This window comes from Dermacentor andersoni, chromosome 2, assembly GCF_023375885.2.
Source record: "Dermacentor andersoni chromosome 2, qqDerAnde1_hic_scaffold, whole genome shotgun sequence".
Taxonomy (NCBI): Eukaryota; Metazoa; Arthropoda; class Arachnida; order Ixodida; family Ixodidae; genus Dermacentor; species Dermacentor andersoni.
Window position 1 is genome coordinate 139205201 of NC_092815.1, and position 21549 is coordinate 139226749.

The 21549-nt window shown below is 49.3% G+C and overlaps 1 protein-coding gene across 1 annotated transcript in view; it reads left to right on the plus strand.

Annotated features, from left to right (window-relative positions):
- The first annotated feature begins 4421 nt into the window (after positions 1-4421).
- LOC129387517 (gamma-aminobutyric acid receptor subunit beta-3-like) overlaps positions 4422-21549 on the plus strand; it is an 85576-nt gene continuing 68448 nt past the window's right edge. The window contains exon 1 of the mRNA XM_055076492.2: positions 4422-4857. Within this exon, the coding sequence (XP_054932467.1) occupies positions 4753-4857 (105 nt within the window). The 5' untranslated portion in view covers positions 4422-4752. The remainder of the gene's footprint in view (positions 4858-21549) is intronic.

Here is a 21549-nt window from a genome sequence, read left to right on the forward strand (position 1 = left end):
CCCCAGTTGTCTATTTGCTGTCACAGCTCCCTGCAGAATGTTGTCTATTTAGGCACACGCTTGGATACAAGGCTTCTACGTAGAAGCCGAAGTGTCTAACCCCAATCGTACACACCTCTTTCGTGGACCTTCGGTTTCTGTTCCTCCATAAAAACACTTTTCTTCCCTGAGAAGATTTTAATTCAATAATTGGTTTCAAACAAGACTTATTCATGAGTGTTCTGTAGGTATATTCCATGGCATTCATAGGATAAAAAAAAACTTGAAAGTGCAACAGCTTCTGTTTTACTCTCATGTAAGAATATGTGTAATAAAATTTTCTGCTTCGGTATCTTGTAAGTAGAAGTAAGATAACTCAGTGTCTTTGATGTTTCTTGCTGCCAGAGCGGAAAAGGAATCAGGTAAGTCTTTATTGAAACGTCTAAATTGAAATATTCCCTTACCAGTTGTAGTTTAATTACTGAATTTAGTTCTTTACCTAATGATGCAACCATTTACGTCTATCACAGTGGTGCACACTGTATGAGGTGTAATACAGTCGCGGCTTTAGCCTACACCGATTTATAAAAGTAAATGATTTATTAAGGGGCGAGCTTATGCCCATAGCTAAAGAAGATCACTGTGTCCTCTCCTCAGCGAAGGCCGTTGAAGAACGTCTCTGTCTCCCACCACCGTATCCCAACGCCGCTTGCCGCCTCCCTTGTACAGCCCACATGCTGTGGCTTCCTTGTAGGGCAACTTAGGAGAATTGAAGAAAAAAATTCTGGCGTGGAATTGATGTCCCCAAGGTAAATACGGACCACCGCCATCTTAACAGAGACACGATAAAGGATTTACCCGTAGTGAAGGAGAAGAAGCGTTTTGCTCATCCTTGACACGAGTTCAACATGGCTTGTATTGCCATACAGATGCCGGTCGTCGTGCATCTTTGCTTTACTCGGTTTAGAAGGAAGCTTGAAACTCATGCCAAATTTCGTTGGAGTTAACGTCAAGAATACTTGGGCGACGACGCTACTATCGTTGGGAAGAACCAGCTCTTCTACTTATCCTAGCATTTGCATTACCAGAGGCAAAGCATTTCATCTGTCCGCAGACATCACCAGACAAGGCTGTATTTTACAGGCGAAGTAGGTGCAAGCTTTGGCTTCATCCGGCTTGACCTCACCTCGTAAGAAGCTGCGGTAGCTTGCGCCGAAGCAATCGTTTTTAAACCTCTGAGGGCAGCTTTTCGGTTCGAGCCGCGCCCGCGGTGCTGCCAGGTTCAGTTGGGTTTTAAAGCAAAGCTTTTATTGGCTCACAAGTGGCGTTGTAGTGGCAGAAAAACCCAGTTGCCCTTTAGAGCACAGCGGTTGCGGGAAAGGGCGGTTTGATGAGTTGACCGCTGCGTCGGCGCCGGAGCGTGAGTCATCAGAAACTCGTCCTTGCTTTCTTTAGATCACTATCTTATCAGAAACGATTGCGCAACCAATCAGAGCCGTTTAGCTTCCGCCGGAGAGGGAAATGGGCAGGAAAGGGTGTCGCGCGCGCAGCCCGCCTGCTTTGTTTCGGTTCAGTTCATTCTCGGTAAGCGAATGCGACGGCCGTACGTTGCGCGTTCCCCCGAGGAACTGACAGCGTTCGACGAGCGGCGGCGAGAATTCGCCCGTGAAAGCGCTCGCCGTCGGCGCGCCGATCCAGCCGTTAAGGCATAAATATAGTCCGACGTAGCGTAAACGGGCGCACACGTTACATCACGTTGGCGAGAACAACAGCGTCTATCGTTCGACGAATGGTTCGACGCACTGGCCCCGCCAACGTGACCGGACGCGGCCAGCGCGCTCCGACGCGGCCGGCGACTAACGACGCTCGCCCGCGCGCCGATGACGTCGGTATAGAAACGCGCTTTTAGAGCTGCCCGAGCCCAGGCAATCCGACTGCAACGTGAAGATGCCGAGGTGAGGGAGCGCGAGGCCGAGGCAATACGGCACCGTTACCTGTAGGGGACTTAACTGTGACGAAGGTCAGGTGCACGCAGGGCATGCTTCGCTTATCGGCCATCTTCCGGTAGCCTGTAGGGAAAGGGTTCGTAATTTTTTTCATTATTTTTTGTTACGGCGAAGCTGCGCAACTCTTCTTTTTCTCGAAGATCCTTATAGCGATGGACGTTGTTGGTGTTTCATTTTATTGCAACGGTTGCTGTGTCCAATGCCATGTACTATCGGCGTCAAATGAAAGTTGAACAGCGGAGCGCGTAACCCAAGCATAAGTGAAGATATAGTGCGCGCCGTCCAGTCATCACCATTGACAAGCGCGCACATCCGATTTGGCCGCACTGCGCGATCCCTCTCTAGTGAGATAACTTCGCTTCTGTCCTGGTTCTTACATTTGAAAGGGAGGAAATAAATAAAAACGAAGCTAAAATATTGCAGTTTACGGCGAGTCTTGTCGCACAGATCGCCGAAGCCACAAGTGCTGTCAGCGCGAATAGCGGTGCGCGTGGTGCAGTTTGCACCGTCATCGCCCGCACCGTGCACCGTCATCGCAAGGTAGATTCGCCCGCGCGGTGCGGGCGATGACGCTGCAAACTGCACCACGCGCACCGCTATTCGCGCTGACAGCACTTGTGGCTTCGGCGATCTGTGCGACAAGCCTCGCCGTAAACTGCAATATTTTAGCTTCGTTTTTATTTTTTATTTCCTCCCTTTCAAATGTAAGAACCAGGACAGAAGCGAAATTATCTCACTAGAGGGGGATCGCGCAGTGCGGCCAAATCGGATGTGCGCGCTTGTCAATGGTGATGACTGGACGGCGCACACTAAATCTTCACTTATGCTTGGGCCACGCGCTCCGCTGTTCAACTTTCATTTTACGCCGATAGTACGTGCTACTTGAATGGAGGTAACTTTGCATGGCCCTATCTTCCCTCTGATTTCGCGTCGTCCCGATGCGAAAAAGCAAACGCACAATGTATGTGTTAGGTGAGGCTAAGTTGTATCACGGAGTCTGTTGGGTGGTCATTTTACCTTCCTGCCATAATCAGGTTCTAACATGGGCAGCGTGCACGCTCCGTAATGTTGCGTCGCCTCGAACGCTCCTGTCCGGCAGGCTTGACTTCATCGGTGAAATACTTCATTGGACCTAAAATATCGGCAAAGAAGTTTTTCACACAGCCTACGACGTCGTACTGGGATGCATATCCACACTTTGTCACTTGGCTCATATCGCGTTCACGTTCGCCTACTGGCAGCATTGCATTAAATGTTGTGGTAACTCCACGGCCGTTCCCAAGTTGAAATTGTGTGACCCTAGTTGCTCTTTCTGAGGTCATGTTATAAGCAAAGGTGACCTAGGGCAAAATTTCATCTGACATCTTTTACTGAACATCGACGTACGATGAGAGTACATCAACTAGAGTTCGGTTCAATCGAACTATTGGTTTAAGAAGGATAGTCTGTGGTTTTTCAATTGCCAGTTCCGATAGTTCGCATGGTTTATTGCTCTTGATAATAGGTGCTTGATGTGAATGGGTCCTACGGTCCTATTCTCATCAAACGCGGCGTAAATTATGCTGTGAAGGCTGTTCCGCGATGTGTAATGACGACGGTTGGAGCTCCCGAGCAATATGCTGTTTACGAAGCACTTGGCAACTTCAGCTGCCACCCCTTGGTGCAGAAAGTCACTTTCGGCCTATCTGGTTGAGTGCTATGTAGCCACCACTACGCAGTTTTTCGCAAGTAAAGATATAAGGCAGGGTCTAAGAGGGTCCTTCCAGCTTGTCGAACCGGTGCATTCGGTGGATCTATAGGCTGTGGAAGGCCTGCCGGTTTGACAGATGGCCTTTTGGTAGTTTGACCGACGGCCGTGGAAGGCCATTAGTGCGATAGGTCAGCTTACGTTGTGTCGTGGCTGGTCATGGTGGCGGTTTCACTAATCTCCCTTACCGCGAAGAGGCCCGAATTTTGGTCGAATCGGCTCGAAGACAGTGGCTCGCCCGTCGGTGCACCGGTGTCAGTTCAACGAGTGCCAATCGCCGAGAATCAGGGCTGCGCTCTCTAACGTGAGCGGAGCTCAGAACCATACCCGCCCCTCTACTAGAAATGTTGCAACTTTAGCCAACACTGATTTGGGCTAATAAACTATTTATTAGGTCGAACACTTGCACCCAGAACTATAGAAGTTCCCTCCGTGCTCTGCGCAGCGAAGACATTCGAAGTCTGCCCCGTACCTCTGTCTCGTTGCACCGTCTTCCAAGGGCGCTTGATGCGTCCCTTGTTCAGGCCCGACGCGTTGGATTCCCATTGGTCGCTTGGCTTCTCGGTGGGAGGTCACACCCATGCAGGGCTGGCAGGTGGCCTCCGGCTCGGCGCATGGCGATGGGCGCTTTCGATGCTCCACTTCGTTGTGACGCTTGTGGTATGCAAAGTGATGTGCATGGTAAATCAATGAAGGCAACTCTCCCTGGCAATATGCTACCGTGTCCAAGAATTTGCTCTGCATGTGAAGAAAGATATTCCCGCAAACTGTAGCGTAGCGGTCAATTGCGTGAGTTCGTTAACGCTCGTATTCAAAAGAGTGCAAATGGAGCAATAGACACAGTATGAGGCGTATACGTAAGACAAACAGTGACTGATAAGCAACGTTTCTGTTACGAAAAAGCAAAGAAAAGAAAAACAAGGAATAAATGCAGAAAAGAGCACTTGTCAGTTGCGTAGTTCTTCGCATGTCTTTCGTTCCGTTTTAGCTGCTTCAAATGTGAGCTTAATCCCAGTACTAATGCGGACCTGCCAACTCTTTTATGTTCCAGACACCTCGTCGGTAGCTCCAATGTTTGTGTCGGTGCAGGTAGATGACGTGAGCAACTTTAACGAACGGATAATGGTGAGTGACGCTTTCTTTGTTTACTCAAGAAAAAAAAACAGGACATGAGGAATGTTAGCATAATTATCACCGGGCATAGCGTCTTTGTTATGAAAACGCAGTTTCTAATGCAAAAGGAGACTAAAAATGTTACTTTTCATAAACTGTGCCTACTAAAGCTCTCATCAAGATGGTTTCTGTCGGTTTTTCTTGAAGTAAATGAGGTGTTCGCCAAACAAAGAGGAAATAGGGGGTGGGGGTCATTAGCGGTAATCATCACAAAGAACGGCCGTGCAGTGGAGCTTTCGTTGCGTGCAGTTCTGAAGCGGCGGTGTGACCAGGTCGGTGGAACGCAGACGAAGCATTGGTACAGTCGAAGCAGAGAACAGGAACATGCGTCCGTTGTAGCGGGTACTAGAGAAGTGCTGAGCTTGAATTCTGAGAAGCGTTGGAACAGATTCGGTAATTGCAAAGGGCATTCTCCAGTACGTTCTTCACCCATCCCGCGTACGCGCTATTTCGTCATAAGGCATTTAAGCCAACTGGCCCAGCTCAGAACCCTTGTGTAACGAAGGGACTGCGTTGAATATAGTGAAGTGGTAGCAAAATAATGAATAATTTCAGTAAGTGGCAAACCAAATATATTTCTTCTTCTTATTATTATTTTATTATTATTATTATTATTATTATTATTATCATCACCAGCATCATTATCATCATGGTTAGTAGTAGTAAGAACTGCCTTACGCAACATTGCTGCTTGTAATGTGCGAGCTTCTCGCATTGGCAGCATCTGCTTTACTCTTGTACGCTAGAGTATGGTGGCAGGGTTGCCAAAAACACTCTTGCTTTGTAACCAAGCATTGTGGACGGCGCCAACATTTCGAACTTATTTCTCAGTCAGCAGTCTCTACTCTTTAACGTCACGTCGTGCAAGCGAACCAAAACCTCCACGCGCCGCGGTTGCTCGGCGGCTATGGTGTTGCGCTGCTATATAAGCACGGGGTCGCGGGATCAAATCCCGGCCGTGGCGGCGGTATTTTGAAGGGGGAGAAATGCAAACAACTCCGCTATCCTGTGCATTGGGGGCACGTTAAAGATCCCTTCTTGGTGGTCAAAGGTAACGTGGAGTCTGCCGCTAAGGCGTGCCTCATGATCAAATCGTGGTTTTGGCAGGTGAAACCCCAGATTTTAGGTAAAGCAGAATTTCTCACTCTTACAGATGGCATGCACGGGCCCAGTGAACGGCTCTTCGGCTGTCCCGTCGGCATTCCTGTTATTTCATTCTACAAGCGATGACGAGCGAGGATTTATCTCAAGCTCTACACGCAGTAAAGCAACCTGTCTGTAGCTTTACAGGATTTTGAGTTGTCGCTGTAGTCGGGAGAACAAACCAAGCGATAACTAACAAGCACCATAATTTTGATGGACACTGCAATTTACTCCATAGCGATTCTAGCTTAGTGTTGTAAGATGGTGATGGTGATGATATTTCTTGGCATCCACTTTCAAACGTGGCGGGAAAAAGCTCGCAGGCATGCTCGATTAACTCGGGTTCTACAATATCTATCGTTATATATAGCGTTCTGCATTTCTGACCTTGACCTTAGCTTTCGTACTCCCAGACATCTTTCACTATACTATGCGATTCATTTCACTTGCAATGACTCCGGTTCTATCGTTCTGTACTCTGCGTTTCTTTGTCCAGTATTCGACTTGTCTTCTTACTTATCTCGACTGCACACCACGTAAGCTTCCCATCTTATTTGAATGCCACTGCTTCTGGAAAGTGGGCATTCCCTACGGGTCTCGCCGGCTCAATATATTGGCATTCTATTACCAAATCATTCCCGGTATTTTTTTTTTTTTTGCAGTAAGGATGTGCCTCGTCACGTGGCGTGCTTCATCTTCAGGCAGCCAGCTGAGGCGTCAAACACTAAGACACTCCACTTCGCGCTATCCTAGAAAGTTTCCCTCTTAATTTTTTTCTTTATGTTTCTTTAAATCATAACGGCCTTTTTTGTTTCCTTTTCTTGCATCCTATTTACTGCCTCTGTTTTTGACACTTACATTGTTATCAATCCATGACTGCCGGCGGTAATGCGTTAGCATGGACTTAAGAGAGAGAGAGAGACAAAAGGGAAAGAAAGACAGGGAGGTTAGCCAGTGGGAGTACCGGCTGGCTACCCTGTGCTGGGGAAAGGGGTAAAGGTAATAAAATGAGGAAGGAGAGAAAAAAAGCGATAAAAATTCACACAGTAACGCGATGCTACGCGCTACAACAGTTAAAGGCGGTCGCTCAATTCACAAGCCCTTAAAAATTTCAGCAAAGTCCTTAAGGCCTTGAGTGCCGAGATGCGTCTGGAATAGAGACTCAATATAGCGACACAGCTTATTGCCTCCGTGGGAACAAGTTATGGATGAGGCATGTATTGCAGCAGGACACTTATTTTGCGATCTCCTAAGAACACTCGCGCCGTTTCGTGTGGCCTCCGAAATGCATGGTGCGGCGATGCCTGCGAACGAGAAGAAACCCGTCGCTAATTCGTAATTGAAGAACCGTCACAGACATGGCCAATCTTCTCCGACACGAAGTCCGCTCTGCAGTGCATTCGGTCGCCATTTCTTCTGGATCGAATGAAGAATTATACGCTGACATTATGCTTCTTCACCACCGAGCAATTGAAAAAGAAACACAACATAGCTTATCAGTAGATACCGGGCCATTGCGGCATCTACGGAAGCGACCGTGTAAATGAGGCCGCCCAACCTCCTCACGATGGCCTCCACTGTGTAGCTATATCGTTATCCAGAACAGACGCAGCTACAGCGCTTCGTTTGCTCACACGTGAACTTAGACTTGCACACTGGAACTCGACGGAATTTACGAACGCGCGTCTGCAGTACATGGATCCGAATCTACGGTTGTGTCTTCCGTCAGGACTATGTAGAGCTGAGGAGACGGTTATGTGCCGCTTGTGTCGCCCACCTTCGCTTTGAGGGTCCCTGCTTCAGTGTGCCCAGAGAAGAACTCTTAAGAGTGTTAGATATATCCTTGAAAAACGCCCTTTGTCGATGGAAAGGGTCCTGGGACACTGGCCGAGAGCGTCCTCAGCAGAGAAGCCTTTGAATGTGCTGTTGCGCTTCTTGCGGTGAAGTGGTCGTAGAGACAGACTTCAAGAATGCCTTGTGCCGCTTTACCTCTTCAGCTTGCTTTCTTGCTCTTGTTTCCTTTTTGTAACATCTCTTTTCAATTACCTTTTATTCCCCTGTCTCCTTTCCCCAGCAAAGGGTAACCAGCCGGTCTGAGGACTGTCTAACCTCCCGGTCTTTCTGTCTATTCCTGCTTCCTCCTCTGCATTTCAACTATACACAATATGCTGTTTGCTTATAAAAAAGCCGCAAACAGCTCTTTTGTAATGGCACACTCATTTCGTGATTTTTAGCGACACACAGCCAAGAAAAAACAATTCTGTCGACAACGAAGATTGTTTTTCAATTTATTCACGTTCCACTGTGGCTATGGCATTCTACTGCTAACACAAATTGAGGTGTTGAATTGCCAGCCGTAGCAGTCGTATTTCGATAAGAGTCATAGAAAAAAATCTCTTGCACTTAGATTTAGTTCATCACGATTGATTGAACGCTTCAACTTTCAAGGGATATTGTTACGTACGAAGACGCAGACGAAAGGCTATATACAAGTATATTTACAAGGAAATACGCCGCACTTGGCCAAGAGGCAACAGCCCGCGCTAGCCTCTAATCGTCGTCGTCGTCTTCACACTGCTCGCTTCTTCGTGATCGCAAATATTGTGCTACCTCCGGCAGGCCCGGACCCTGTCGACCTCGAGTATTCAGCCATCGTGAACTACCACAGAGGGCGTCGCTTGCGATATCCACCACCCCATCGAAATCTAAAGATAGAAGATGCCGCTGCCTGGCGTAGTCTCCAGACAGGCACTTACACGAACCTACACATATTACATCGGATACACCCCACAGCCTACAGGGACGAATGGCCATGGTGTGGGGCCACGCCAACCCTATACCACATTACGTGGGAGTGCACACTACACAACGTAGAACACCCAGACACGAACACCACGAGGGAGCAATGGGAGGCACTACTGTCCAGCTCGGCCCTCGACGACCAGCTCAAGCTGATGAAGAGAGCTGAGAAGATGGCAAGAGCCAGCGGAGCCATGGACTAAGGGCCCCGACCATTCGCGGTTTTTCTGATTATTCTTTTAATAAAGTTTATCTATCTATCTACCCCCGGCGGCAAAAGCGCCGTCCCGGAGCGACTAAACGCCGGACTCGGAAGCAGTGTAGTAGGCCTTGAGCCTACTGACGTGCACAACATAACTAGATGCCAGAGTAGAGGACGAGGTTGAACGCATAGGAGCAATTTCGTACGTCACAGGCGTCACCTGGCGCAGCACGCGGTAGAGCGCTGTGTATCGCGATATGAGCGAAATGAGCGCGACCACAGGAGCACGAGCGCACCAGGCGAAAACTGCACTTCACAGTGGCGGGCGTTGTACTGACACTGCTGAGTGGTTCGCGAGGCCGTCAGTCGAGTGCGGGCAAGCTGGCGTGCGTGCTCGGCGAGGGCGATGGCGTCGCGCGCATACTCGCTTGTTGAGGTCGCAGCAGAAGGAAGTGCCGTGTCAAGGGGCAAGGTCGGTTCGCGATCGTACAGTAGATAAAATGGAGGAAATCCGGCGGTGTCGCGTCGGGAAGAATTATAAGCAAATGTAACGTAAGGAAGGGCGATTTCCCAGTCGTGGTGGTCCTTGGAAACGTACTTGGAGAGAATATCGGTAAGAGTACGGTTTAACCGCTCTGTCAGGCCATTGGTTTGAGGATGGTATCAGGTGGTCAGCTTGTGTTGAGTGGAGCGGGAACGCACAATGTCGGCGATAACTTTCGAAAGGAAGTTACGGCCACGGTCAGTAAGCAGCTATCGCGGGGCGCCATGAAGTAAGATAATGTCACGCAAGAGAAAGTCCGCGACGTCAGTGGCGCAACTCGTAGGGAGAGCCCGCGTGATAGCGTATCGGGTGGCGTAATAAGTTGCGACGGCTCCTATTTGTTCCCGGAGGATGACGTGGGAAAGGGACCGAGGAGGTCTAATCCAACAGGAAAGAACGGCTCCACAGGGACGGTGATCCGCTGGAGATGATCGGCAGGTAGCACCTGAGGTATTTTCCGACGCTGGCAGGGATCACAGGTAGCAACATAGCGTCGGACGGAGCGAGCGAGACCAGGCCAATAGAAGCGGCGGCGGACGCGGTCGTTCGTGCGGGTTACCCCAAGATGTCCTGCAGTGGGTGCGTCATGCATCTCAGAGAGCACATTCTGTCGTAGATGTTTTAGCACGACAAGAAGGAGATCAGAGCCGTCAGGGAGGAAGTTTCTTTGGTACAGGATGCGGCGCTGGAGGACGTATCGGCGAACGGATGCGTCGCTAGGTGTAGAGCGCAGACGCTCGATGAGTGCTCGCAGCGATAGGTCTCGGTACTGCTCATTCGCGTTGTTAGCGAAGGCAGACATAGAAAAAATGCCGTTGGCGGTAATACTGTCGGCGTCGTCAGGCTCGTCAACCAGGTAGCTAGACAGGCAATCAGCGTCCTTGTGCAGTCGGCCAGATTTGTAGATGACAGAACACGAATATTCTTGGAGGCGTAAGGCCCAGCGACCAAGTCTTCCTGTAGGATCTTTCAGTGAGCATAACTAGCAAAGCGCGTGATGGTCTGTGACAACGGAAAAGGGTCGGCCATATAAGTATGGGCGGAACTTCGCAACCGCCCAAACTAGGGCCACACACTCACGCTCAGTGATAGAATAGTTGCGCTCCGCGGGTGAGAGGAGCCTGCTGGCGGGAGCAATGCAGCGTCACCTCGAGGCGCTGCATCATCTAGTTTTCTGGCTGGGAGCGGCGTCCGAAGGGAGTCCGCGAATAGGAGCGACGGCGCTGGGGAGAGCGAGATTGTAGTCGCTGGGGTGAAGGCGAACGAGAATAGGGGCGGTTCGGCGCAGGAGAATCAGTGGCGGCATAGGGACGAGAAGGGCCACCTGGGGGGCGAGAGTGGGCAGTATAAGTAGACCGGGTCGGGGAACTCCAGGGACTGCGACAGTGCCGAGAAATGTGCCCGATTCGATGGCATTGAAAACAAATGGGCTTGTCGTCAGCAGTGCGCCATTCAGATGGGTTGCGGAAACGTGGTGGGTAAGAAGATGCGGGACGGGGCGGAATCGAAGAAACCGGGTGGGTATCAGGGCGATGGGCCGAGCAGATGGTGTGAAGACCCATGTTTTCGAACTCCTGGCGGGCAACTGTCTGGATCAGGGAAAACGTGACTGCAGGTGCGTTGGTGGGGCTGGAGTCGAAGGCAGCCGGATAGGTGGCATGGATCTCACGCCGGACGATCCTGGTAACATCGCCAGTGTTGTTGCGCCGAGGAGCGTCGGCACAGGAAGATGTCGTAGGGGTGCTTGACAGACTGGAAAACTGCTGGTCAATACGTCGGCTTTTAGCGAGTTCCAGGCGGGGGCACTCTTCTATAACTGCATCCACAGTCGCCACGTTGTTGAAAACGAGCAAGTTGAAGGCGTCATCGGCAATGCCTTTGAGGAGGTGGGAAACCTTGTCTGACTCAGTCATGTGTGCGTCAACTTTGCAGCATAGAGCCAAGACGTCCTGAATGTAGGTGATATAGGGCTCTGTTGACGTCCGCACACGGCCGGAAAGCGCCTTCTGCGCGGCAAGTTGATGACCGTAGGGGTTGCCGAACAAGCCTCGGAGCTTTTTCTTAAGCGAATCCCAACTGGTGAGCTCATCTTCGTGCGTCCGAAACCAAACTCGAGGTGTGCCACCGAGGTAAAAGACTACGTTGGCGAGCATGACAGTAGGGTCGCATCGGTTATTGCGGCTGACGTGTTCGTACAGGCTGATCCAGTCCTAGACATTCTTCGCCATCTTTGCCGGAGAATACGCCAGGATCCCGGGGAGCGGGGAGAGCGATGTAAGTCGTCGAAGTGGCAGCAGGTGTCGGAGCCGGCGGACTTGAGCCGGGAGCCATGAAGGAAGGCTCGACGTACCGTCCACTGCTAAGCTCCTTGAGGAGGTACAGGGAACGTCCACCTCCACCAGGTATGTTACGTAGGAAGACGCAGACGAAAAGCTATATACAAGTATATTTACAGGGAAACACGCCGCACTTGGCCAAGAGGCAACAGCCCGCGCTAGCCTCTAATCGACGTCGTCGTCGTCTTCACACTGCTCGCCTCTTCATGATCGCAAATACTGTTCCGTAGCAATATTATTGCATAAGGGGGGCATGCATATGCCAAATGTAACAAACAATACTAAGACCAACCGAAAGCAAAAGGGACAATTTTAATATAAGCATCTTTCCTGACACTTCGAATGTGGAAAACGTTTATGTACAATATTTACACCGTGGCGGTGAGTGGCACCACAACAACAACGATGGCGGGCAGGGGCACAGCTTGTCCTCTATCTTGTCTACTACGCAACGTCTTCTTCGTCCGCAGGACACGTGGCTCATCATAACATTACGCTCGGTTGGCGAAAGCACCAACTCGGTGCAGTCGAAATACGACGCCACGGAAAAGGTTCATCGCACACACAGGGTTATTCATCATCATCATCATCATAATCATCATCATCATCATCATCATCATCATCAGCCTGGTTACGCCCACTGCAGGGCAAAGGCCTCCCCCATACTTCTCCAACTACCCCGGTCATGTACTAATTGTGGCCATGTTGTCCCTGCAAACTTCTTAATCTCATCCGCCCACCTAACTTTCTGCCGCCCTCTGCTACGCTTCCCTTCCCTTGGAATCCATTCTGTAACTCTTAATGACCATCGGTTATCTTCCCTCGTCATTACGTGTCCTGCCCATGCCCCATTTCCTTTTCTTGATTTCAACTAAGATATCATTAACTCTCGTTTGTTCCCTCACCCAATCTGCTCTTTTCTTATCCCTTAACGTTACACCTATCATTCGTCTTTCGATAGCTCGTTGCGTCGTCCTCAATTTAAGTAGAACCCTTTTGGTAAGCCTCCAGGTTTCTGCCCCATACGCGAGTACTGGTTAGACACAGCTGTTATAAACTTTTTTCTTGAGGGATAATGGCAACCTGCTGTTCATGATCTGAGAATGCCTGCCAAACGCACCCCAGCCCATTCTTATTGTTCTGATTATTTCACTCTCATGATCCGGATCCGCAGTCACTACCTGCCCTAAGTAGATGTATTCCCTTACCACTTCCAGTGCCTCACTACCTATCGTAAACTGCTGTTCTCTTCTGAGACTGTTAAACATTACTTTAGTTTTCTGAAGATTAATCTTTAGAACCACCCTTCGGCTTTGCCTCTCCAGGTCAGTGAGCATGCATTGCAGGTGGTCCCCTGAGTTACTAAGCAAGGCAATATCATCAGCGAATCGCAAGTTACCAAGGTATTCTCCATTAACTCTTATCCCCAATTGTCCGAAATCCAGGTCTCTGAATACCTCCTGTAAACACGCTGTGAATAGCATTGGAGAGATCGTATCTCCCTGCCTGACGCCTTTCTTTATTGGGATTTTGTTGCTTTTTTTATGGAGGACTACGGTGGCTGTGGAGCCGCTGTAGATATCTTTCAGTATTTTTACATACGGCTCGTCTACACCCTGATTCCGCAATGCCTCCATGACTGCTGAGGTTTCCAGTGAATTAAACGCTTTCTCGTAATCAATGAAAGCTATATATAAAGGTTGGTTATATTCCGCACATTTTCCTATCACCTGATTGATAGTGTGAATATGGTCTATTGTTGAGTAGCCTTTACGGAATCCTGCCTGGTCCTTTGGCTGACGGAAGTCTAAGGAGTTCCTGATTCTATTTGCAATTACCTTATTAAATACTTTGTAGGCAACGGACAGCAAGCTGATCGGTCTATAATTTTTCAAGTCTTTGGAGTCCCCTTTTTTATGGATTAGGATTATGTTAGCATTTTTCCAAGATTCCGGTACGCTCGAAGTCATAAGGCATTGCGTATACAGGGTGGCCAGTTTCTCTAGAAGAATCTGCCCACCATCCTTCAACAAATCTGCTGTTACCTGATCCTCCCCAGCTGCCTTCCCCCTTTGCATAGCTCCCAAGGCTTTCTTTACTTCTTCCGGCGTTACCTGTGAGATTTCGAATTCCTCTGGACTACTTTCTATCCCATTATCGTCGTGGGTGCCACTGGTACTGCATAAATCTCTATAGAACTCCTCAGCCACTTGAACTATCTCATCCATTATAGTAATGATATTGCCGGCTTTGTCTCTTAACGCATACATCTGATTCTTGCCAATTCCTAGTTTCTTCTTCACTGCTTTTAGGCTTCCTTCGTTTCTGAGAGCATGTTCAATTCTATCCATATTATACTTCCTTATGTCAGCTGTCTTACGCTTGCTGATTAACTTCGAAAGTTCTGGCAGTTCTATTCTAGCTGTAGGGTTAGAAGCTTTCATACATTGGCATTTCTTTATCATCTTTCGTCTCATGCGATAGCTTACTGGTATCCTGTCTAATGGAGTTGCCATCGACTTCTATTGTACACTCCTTAATGATGCCCACAAGATTGTCGTTCATTGTTTCAACACTAAGGTCCTCTTCCTGAGTTAAAGCCGAATACCTGTTCTGTAGCTTGATCTGGAATTCCTGTATTTTCCCTCTTACCGCTAACTCATTGATTGGCTTCTTATGTACCAGTTTCTTCCGTTCCTTCCTCAAGTCTAGGCTAATTCGACTTCTTACCATCCTATGGTCACTGTAGCGCACCTTGCCGAGCACGTCCACATCTAGTATGATGCCAGGGTTAGCGCAGAGTATGAAGTCTATTTCATTTCTAGTCTCGCCGTTCGAGCTCCTCCACGTCCACTTTCGGCTATCCCGCTTGCGGAAGAAGGTATTCGTTATCCACATATTATTCTGTTCCGCAAACTCTACTAATAACTCTCCCCTGCTATTCCTAGTGCCTATGCCATATTCCCCCACTGCCTTGTCTCCAGCCTGCTTCTTGCCTACCTTGGCATTGAAGTCACCCGTCAGTATGGTGTATTTTGTTTTGACTTTACCCATCGCCGATTCCACGTCTTCATAGAAGTTTTCGACCTCCTGGTCATCATGACTGGATGTAGGGGCGTATACCTGTACAACCTTCATTTTGTACCTCTTATTAAGTTGCACAACAAGACCTGCGACCCTCTCGTTAATGCTATAGAATTGCTGTATGTTACCAGGTATATACTTAAGAATCAGGAATCCGACTCCTAGTTCTCGTCTCTCCGCTAAGCCCCGGTAGCACAGGACGTGCCCGCTTTTCAGCACTGTATATGCTTCTTTTGGCCTCCTAACTTCACTGAGCCCTATTATATCCAATTTACTGCCCTCTAATTTCTCCAATAGCACTGCTAGACTCGCCTCACTAGATAACGTTCTAGCGTTAAAAGTTGCCAGGTTCATATTCCAATGGCGGCCTGTCCGGATTATTCAGTCTCGGTATTATTCAGTGTCGAGGGTTATTCAGTGTCTGGGAAACAGTATGGCTTAAGGAGGGCGACGTCCACAGCGTCAGTGCGAGGTTAAAGCGATGGGGTCGAAGACGACGGAGCAATTTAATACGTTACGCCAGTCATTTGGTAGGACACTCGATATGGGCCGGTGTACAGGAATAGCAACTTTTCAGAAAGACCGACACAGCTCGCCGAGGACCAGAGGAGGAGAAGGAACCCAGGTGAGAAGTGGGTTATTGTATCATATTGAGATTGCTGTCGGATCTGCGACTCTCTGGATCGAGCGCACGCAACTTGACATGCTTGATATGCACGGGAAATAGCCTCTTGAGCATACACAGTAAAAGGGCACGCGGAAGAAGGCACCGGCATGTCCATATGTAACATTGGGTTACAGCCGAAGTAGAGAAAGAAAGGCGAGTAACCAATGCTCTTATATCTTGACGTCTTATACGGGAATGCCACAAAAGGCAATGCAGTGTCCATATACTGGCGGTCGGCGGACACATACATTGCCGCCATGTCGGTAATTGTTCGGTTCAGTCACTCCGCAAAGCAATTCATCCGTGGATGGTAGGCCATGGTCAGTTTGTGTTGCATCGAGCAGGAACGTAGAATGTCCTCAATCACCATCGAAAGAAACTATCTGCTCCGGTCGGTTATGAGTGTTCCTGGTGCCCCATGCTGAGTAATGACGTCATGGAGCAAAAAGTTCGCAACGTCGGTCGCGCAGCTGGTTGGAAGAACACCGCTGAGTGCGAATCGCGCCGCATATCCTTTAGCGGCGGCGACTCATCTCTATCCTGAAGCACACAGAGGAAACGGACCAACGGACGTGATGAAACGACTTATGTGGAACGTCGAGAGGCTGAAGATGGCCAGCAGGCGGGAGGAGTGGCTTTTCCCGGCGCTGACAAAGGTCACATGAGACCATGTAACGACGCACCGAGTGGCACATGCCTAGCCAGTAGAACCGAAGGCGTGCACGATCAATAATGCGCGAAATGCCAAGGTGCCCCACAGTTGGCGCATCATGAAGCTGGGTCAGAACAGTGGAGCGGATGTGTGCCAGAATCGCAAGGAAGAGGTCAGGACCATCAGAAAGCAAACTGCGATGGCGTAAAGTGTCATCGAGTAGCACAAAGAGGCGGAAAGCGTCATCTGGAGCCTTGGAGTTGAGGCCGTCGATAATCTTACGCTGGACCGAGTCACGACGTTGTTCAGCGGGTTGGTCGACGGGGTACCGGGAAAGGGAGTCGGCATCCTGATGCAAAGGGCCAGGCTTATAAATGACTGTGTACGAGAACTCTTGAAGCCGTAATGCCCAGCGTCTAAAGCGACCCGTGGTATCTCTGCGAGAAGGCAGCCAGCAGAGACCGTGATGGTCAGTGACGACGGTAAATGACTTGCCATACAGATAAGGGCGAAATTTTGCGACGGCCGGAACAAGAGCGACACAATCCCTCTCTCTGTATTTGAATAATTCTGTTCAGCGGCAGAAAGAAGGCGGCTGGCATATGCAAGGACAGTCCTGACCATGTCGAGATTGAGCCAAAACATCGTCGATGCCATGGCCACCGGCATCTGCACGGATTTACGTTGAAGCAGAATCGTCAAGTGAGCCAGCACAGGTGGCGTAGTGAGCTTAGTAATCGGCTGCGAAAAGGCAGACGCTAGGGGAGGACCCCACGTGAAGGGAACGTTCTTGTTGAGCAGGCATGTAAGAGTCGGGCTATCTCTGCAGTCTTTCACAAAGCGACAAAGTAAGAGCAGAGGCCAAAAAAACTAGCGGACGTCTTGCGAAGAGCGGTACGTTGGAAAGTAAGTGTTTATTTTGGTATGACCAGGTCGGATACCAGCCGCATCAACAAGATGCCCGAGTACCCTGAACTTTCGGCATCCGAAACGACATCTGGAGGAGTTCAGTTGAAGCCAGGCGTTGGGAAATAGCAAAATATAGTCGGGGGTTGTAGATGAATGGGGATTGCAGGCGAAAAAACGATGACGTCGTGAAGGTAACATAGGCAAGTAGATCCCTTGAACGCGCCAGGGAGGGAGTCGATGATTCGTTCAAATGTCGCTGGGGCATTGCACAAATGATAGGGCATGACTGGGCATCGGGCGTAACGAAGGCGGTCTTTTTGCGATTCTGCTCGTCAACGACAATTTACCAATACCGATAGCCAGCCCAAATACCTATGAAACAAAACTACCTTTGGATGGGCACCTATGGATGGTTCTAGCATACCGAATATCGACGCGATTGGTTAGAGGTGTTGTCTGGTCAATGCGGGGCGAAGAAAAATAAAAAAAAAAACGTCGCGGCAAGACGAGAACAAGCGGTGAAGTTATTCGGGCTGACAATGGGACAGGTCAGGGGCAATCATACCGCCAAGAGGGTCGTCAAGCGTAGTACTCGTGTGCGGGTTTGTAGGCAATGACTGTGAAGCATCGATAGTCAGGGCCAGAGGGTCGCGTGCGTCTCAGGGTGATATGCTGGACAATGTGGTGCCATTGGAAAGAAATTGTGGAGTGCGTCTAAAGTTCAGAATAGGTAAACACGCCCGGTTATCCGCAAAAGTCACAACAGAGTGAGTGAGCGCAACACATTTCGTCAAAAGAGTGTCGAGAATAGGGTAGATGACATAGTCACCGTCACAAACAGGGGGCTCTGTGGTCCTCGTGACATACGTCGTGGTTGCTGGTCGCAGGCGGATAAACTCGACGACAGGTAAACGTGGCGGTGACACGGTGTTGAGGTCGGCTACAGAAGGAAGTTCCAACTGTAGAAGGCCAGATGAGCGTATTTTTGCCGAAAGTTAAAACACACGCAAAAGGAAGACACGTGAAGCACAACAGAAGCGACACCCGCCCGTGTTGCCTTTTATGTGTCTTCCTTTGGGTTTGTTTTAACTTGCGGCAGAAAAGATGTCTTTTAGCAAGCACCAACTAGTCTAACAAGCAGTTCTGTTGCTCCAGATGAGCAGTCAAAGACGGCAGAATGGGTGATCAGCAAGTCATGGCCGAGGATGACCCATCATGGGGATACTGCTGTAAAACGGCGAATAGCACTGAGGTCTGGTGGCCAGCGAAGATCACGCGCGCAGTGCACATGCCAACGACAGAAGGTGTACCGCCGTCGCCAACGCGGGCGACAGGCAACGTGGCCGGTGTAAGAACATTGCGGTGACGAGGACAAACGTATAGCGCTCATGATAAATAGTTGCACCCCATTTTCTACGAGTGCCGAAGCAGGCGCGCTGTCCATTTTTACGCCTGAAAGGTTTCATCGGGCAACCAGAGTCACCAGAGAATTTCCGAGTGGGTTGGCCAACGTCGCATTACATTTGGGAGCTGCAGCGGTCAGTTTTATGAATGTGGTCGACGAAGGTTCCGCGATGGTGAGTGACGGGGCAGAGGAGAGCGAGAACGCCGGTTCTGCGGGGATGGCGAGTTGTCGTAGCTCGGAGTCGGTGCACGAACATCAGGGGGCGGTGGGTCATTGCGAGAACGAAACAAAGAGCGCCGACTGTCTTCCGGACGGTAAGTGTACGCGGGCAGAGGTGACGACGGCCGGCGACACCTCGTCCCGAGGGAATGGCGGGAAATATGGCAAATTCAATTGCAGGTGAAGCATGTTGGCCTGTCGTAACTCGTGCCCCAGAGGATTGGATCGCGGTATCCGGGATAGGTCGATTGCGGCCGGAAGAAATTGCTGAACGCCGGGCGACTTGCAGCACGGATGGGATGAATGGCTTCGTTCGCCAGCTCTTCGCGCACGACTGCATAGACCAACGATACTGCCTGGCGAGACTCGTCGTAAGAATGGGCCCGAGGAACAGATGGAGATGCGGCCTCAATCTCACGCCGCATAAAACGCAGAAAGCTTTCGGTACTACGCCGCTGGACGTCCTCACCCGCTATTGTAACGGCGGTGTTAGGGAACAGCATGAATTGTAGCGTGAAACGACGGCTCTTCGCTTCCTGAAAGCGTCGGCACCAGTTTATGATGTCGTCGGCGGTCCAGCAGTCCTAACAAACTAGTCAATTAAAGGCGTCATCGGCGACGTCTTTAAGTATGTGGCTGACTGTCAGCTTCAGGCATTTCGTCGCCAACCCACCGACACAGCGCTAACGCCTCCTGAATACATGCACACGACACATGGTTCAGTTGATGTCTGGAGTCGGCACGAAAGTTCCTTCTTAGAAACTCGCTGGTGCCCTATTGACTTCCCGTAGAGCTCCTTTAATTTTGGCTTGCAGGTTTCCCAAATAGTCAGTTCCCCCTCGTGTATTTGGAACCAAACATGGGCCGTTCCTTTGAAGTAGTAGATAACGTTAGCCAGTATGATGGCTGGGTCCCACTGGTCATTCTTGCTGGCACTCTCGTATTCGGTTAACTAGACTGACGTCCATGGAGTCAGTACCTGAGCAGGTACCAGGGTTTCGGAGTGGGGCTAGGACCACCGATGTTGTGGAAGCCGAAGCCAAGCCAGCGGGCTTCTCACTCGACGTGGTCGTATAACCCAAATGATGTCCGCTGCGAAGGTCCGTGATGTCCTTCGTATATGCCCCACGCCTCCACCAAAGATGTTACGGGGAGATCCGAAAAACAGTTTATGTACAATATTTGAACCGGGGCAGCAGGTGGCACCACTAAAAAAAAGATGCGTGCGTTGGCACAGGTCGTCCTCTTTTTCGTCTGCTGTGCAATGTCTTCTTCCGCAGTGCAGGTGCCTAATAAGAATATTTGTTGTTCAACAGCACTGTACAAATAAGCTTGATAAGGCATAGTAAGTACTCTATCACCTAGCTGGTTTTACACATGTATCAGTGACAAAAAAAGTAAGAATAATGAAATAGGAATACTCAAAAAAGATTAAATTATGGGGTTTGATGTACCAGAACTGCTTTCTGATTTTGAGGCACGCCAAGTGGAGGACTCTGGCAATTTCGACTATCTGGCGTTCTTTAACGTGTACTTAATCTAAGTACACGGCTGTTTTCGCATTTCGCCCCCATCGAAATGCGGCCGCCGTGGTCGGGATTCGACCCCGTCAACTCGTGCTCAGCATCCCACCAGCATAGCCACTGAGCAACCATGGCGGGTGATTCCGAATACTGCAGGGTAGCTATATGGGTTTGTCGATAGGTCATGTTGTAACTTGTTGTAGCGCAGGCAGAGTGACGCGGACATAGAAAGTACATCAGACAACACACAACAGTGAACAACATGCTGTGCACAGTTTACGTACGCAGTGTCTCTTAACATTGAACTTCAGAAAGCGTCGTTGCGCACTCCAAAACAAGTTTAAACTTCACAACATGTTTAATTTAGAAAGTGCGCGTATTATTTGCTCCTAACGAAGACATGCCGATAATATTCTGATGCACATGTTTTCATTACCTTCAAAGATTTATGCGGCGTGTACCATAAAATCTGGCAGCAAGCAACCTTGGGCGATACACCAGTCGCGTTGTTGAAATATCAAGCATGTGAAACGGCAACTCCAAAAATTTCATTGCGACACATGCGACTGAACGGTGTTTTATTTTATTTATTATTTTATTTAGCAATACTGTAAACCTTTTACAGGCGCATACAGGAGTGGGTCACAATCGAAACAACAAAACATTGTTGGTCGACACAGAAGAAACCAATGAAACACGCTAATTATTACAATTCAAAGATATAACACGCAAACAAAACGACAGACCGAAGCAATTAGTACAAGGCAGATAATACAGGGAAGGGGTAAGAGCTACGAATAATTCAGATGTGGTGGGAAAGGGCCAAAACACAGTTGCGCAACACAACGTTGTAGTGAAGCAGTAAGTAATCGGAAACAGACTTAATCATAAAAAAGTGCAGGTATCTTGGTTGCAAGTTCTTCGATGGAGTCAACATGTGCAATTGGCTCCGGCAGACGGTTCCAGGCTTCAATTGCAGATGGAAAAAAATGAATATTTAAATATGTTGCAACGCGCAGAAAACTGTCTGATGCACTTACAGTGATTTGTTCTTTCCGAATGTTGGAAGGGTGGCCTAATGTACTTTGTTTTATCTATATTTATGTGCCCGTGATAAAGAAAGAAAAGAAACTTCATGGAAGCGATACGCCGTCCTGATAT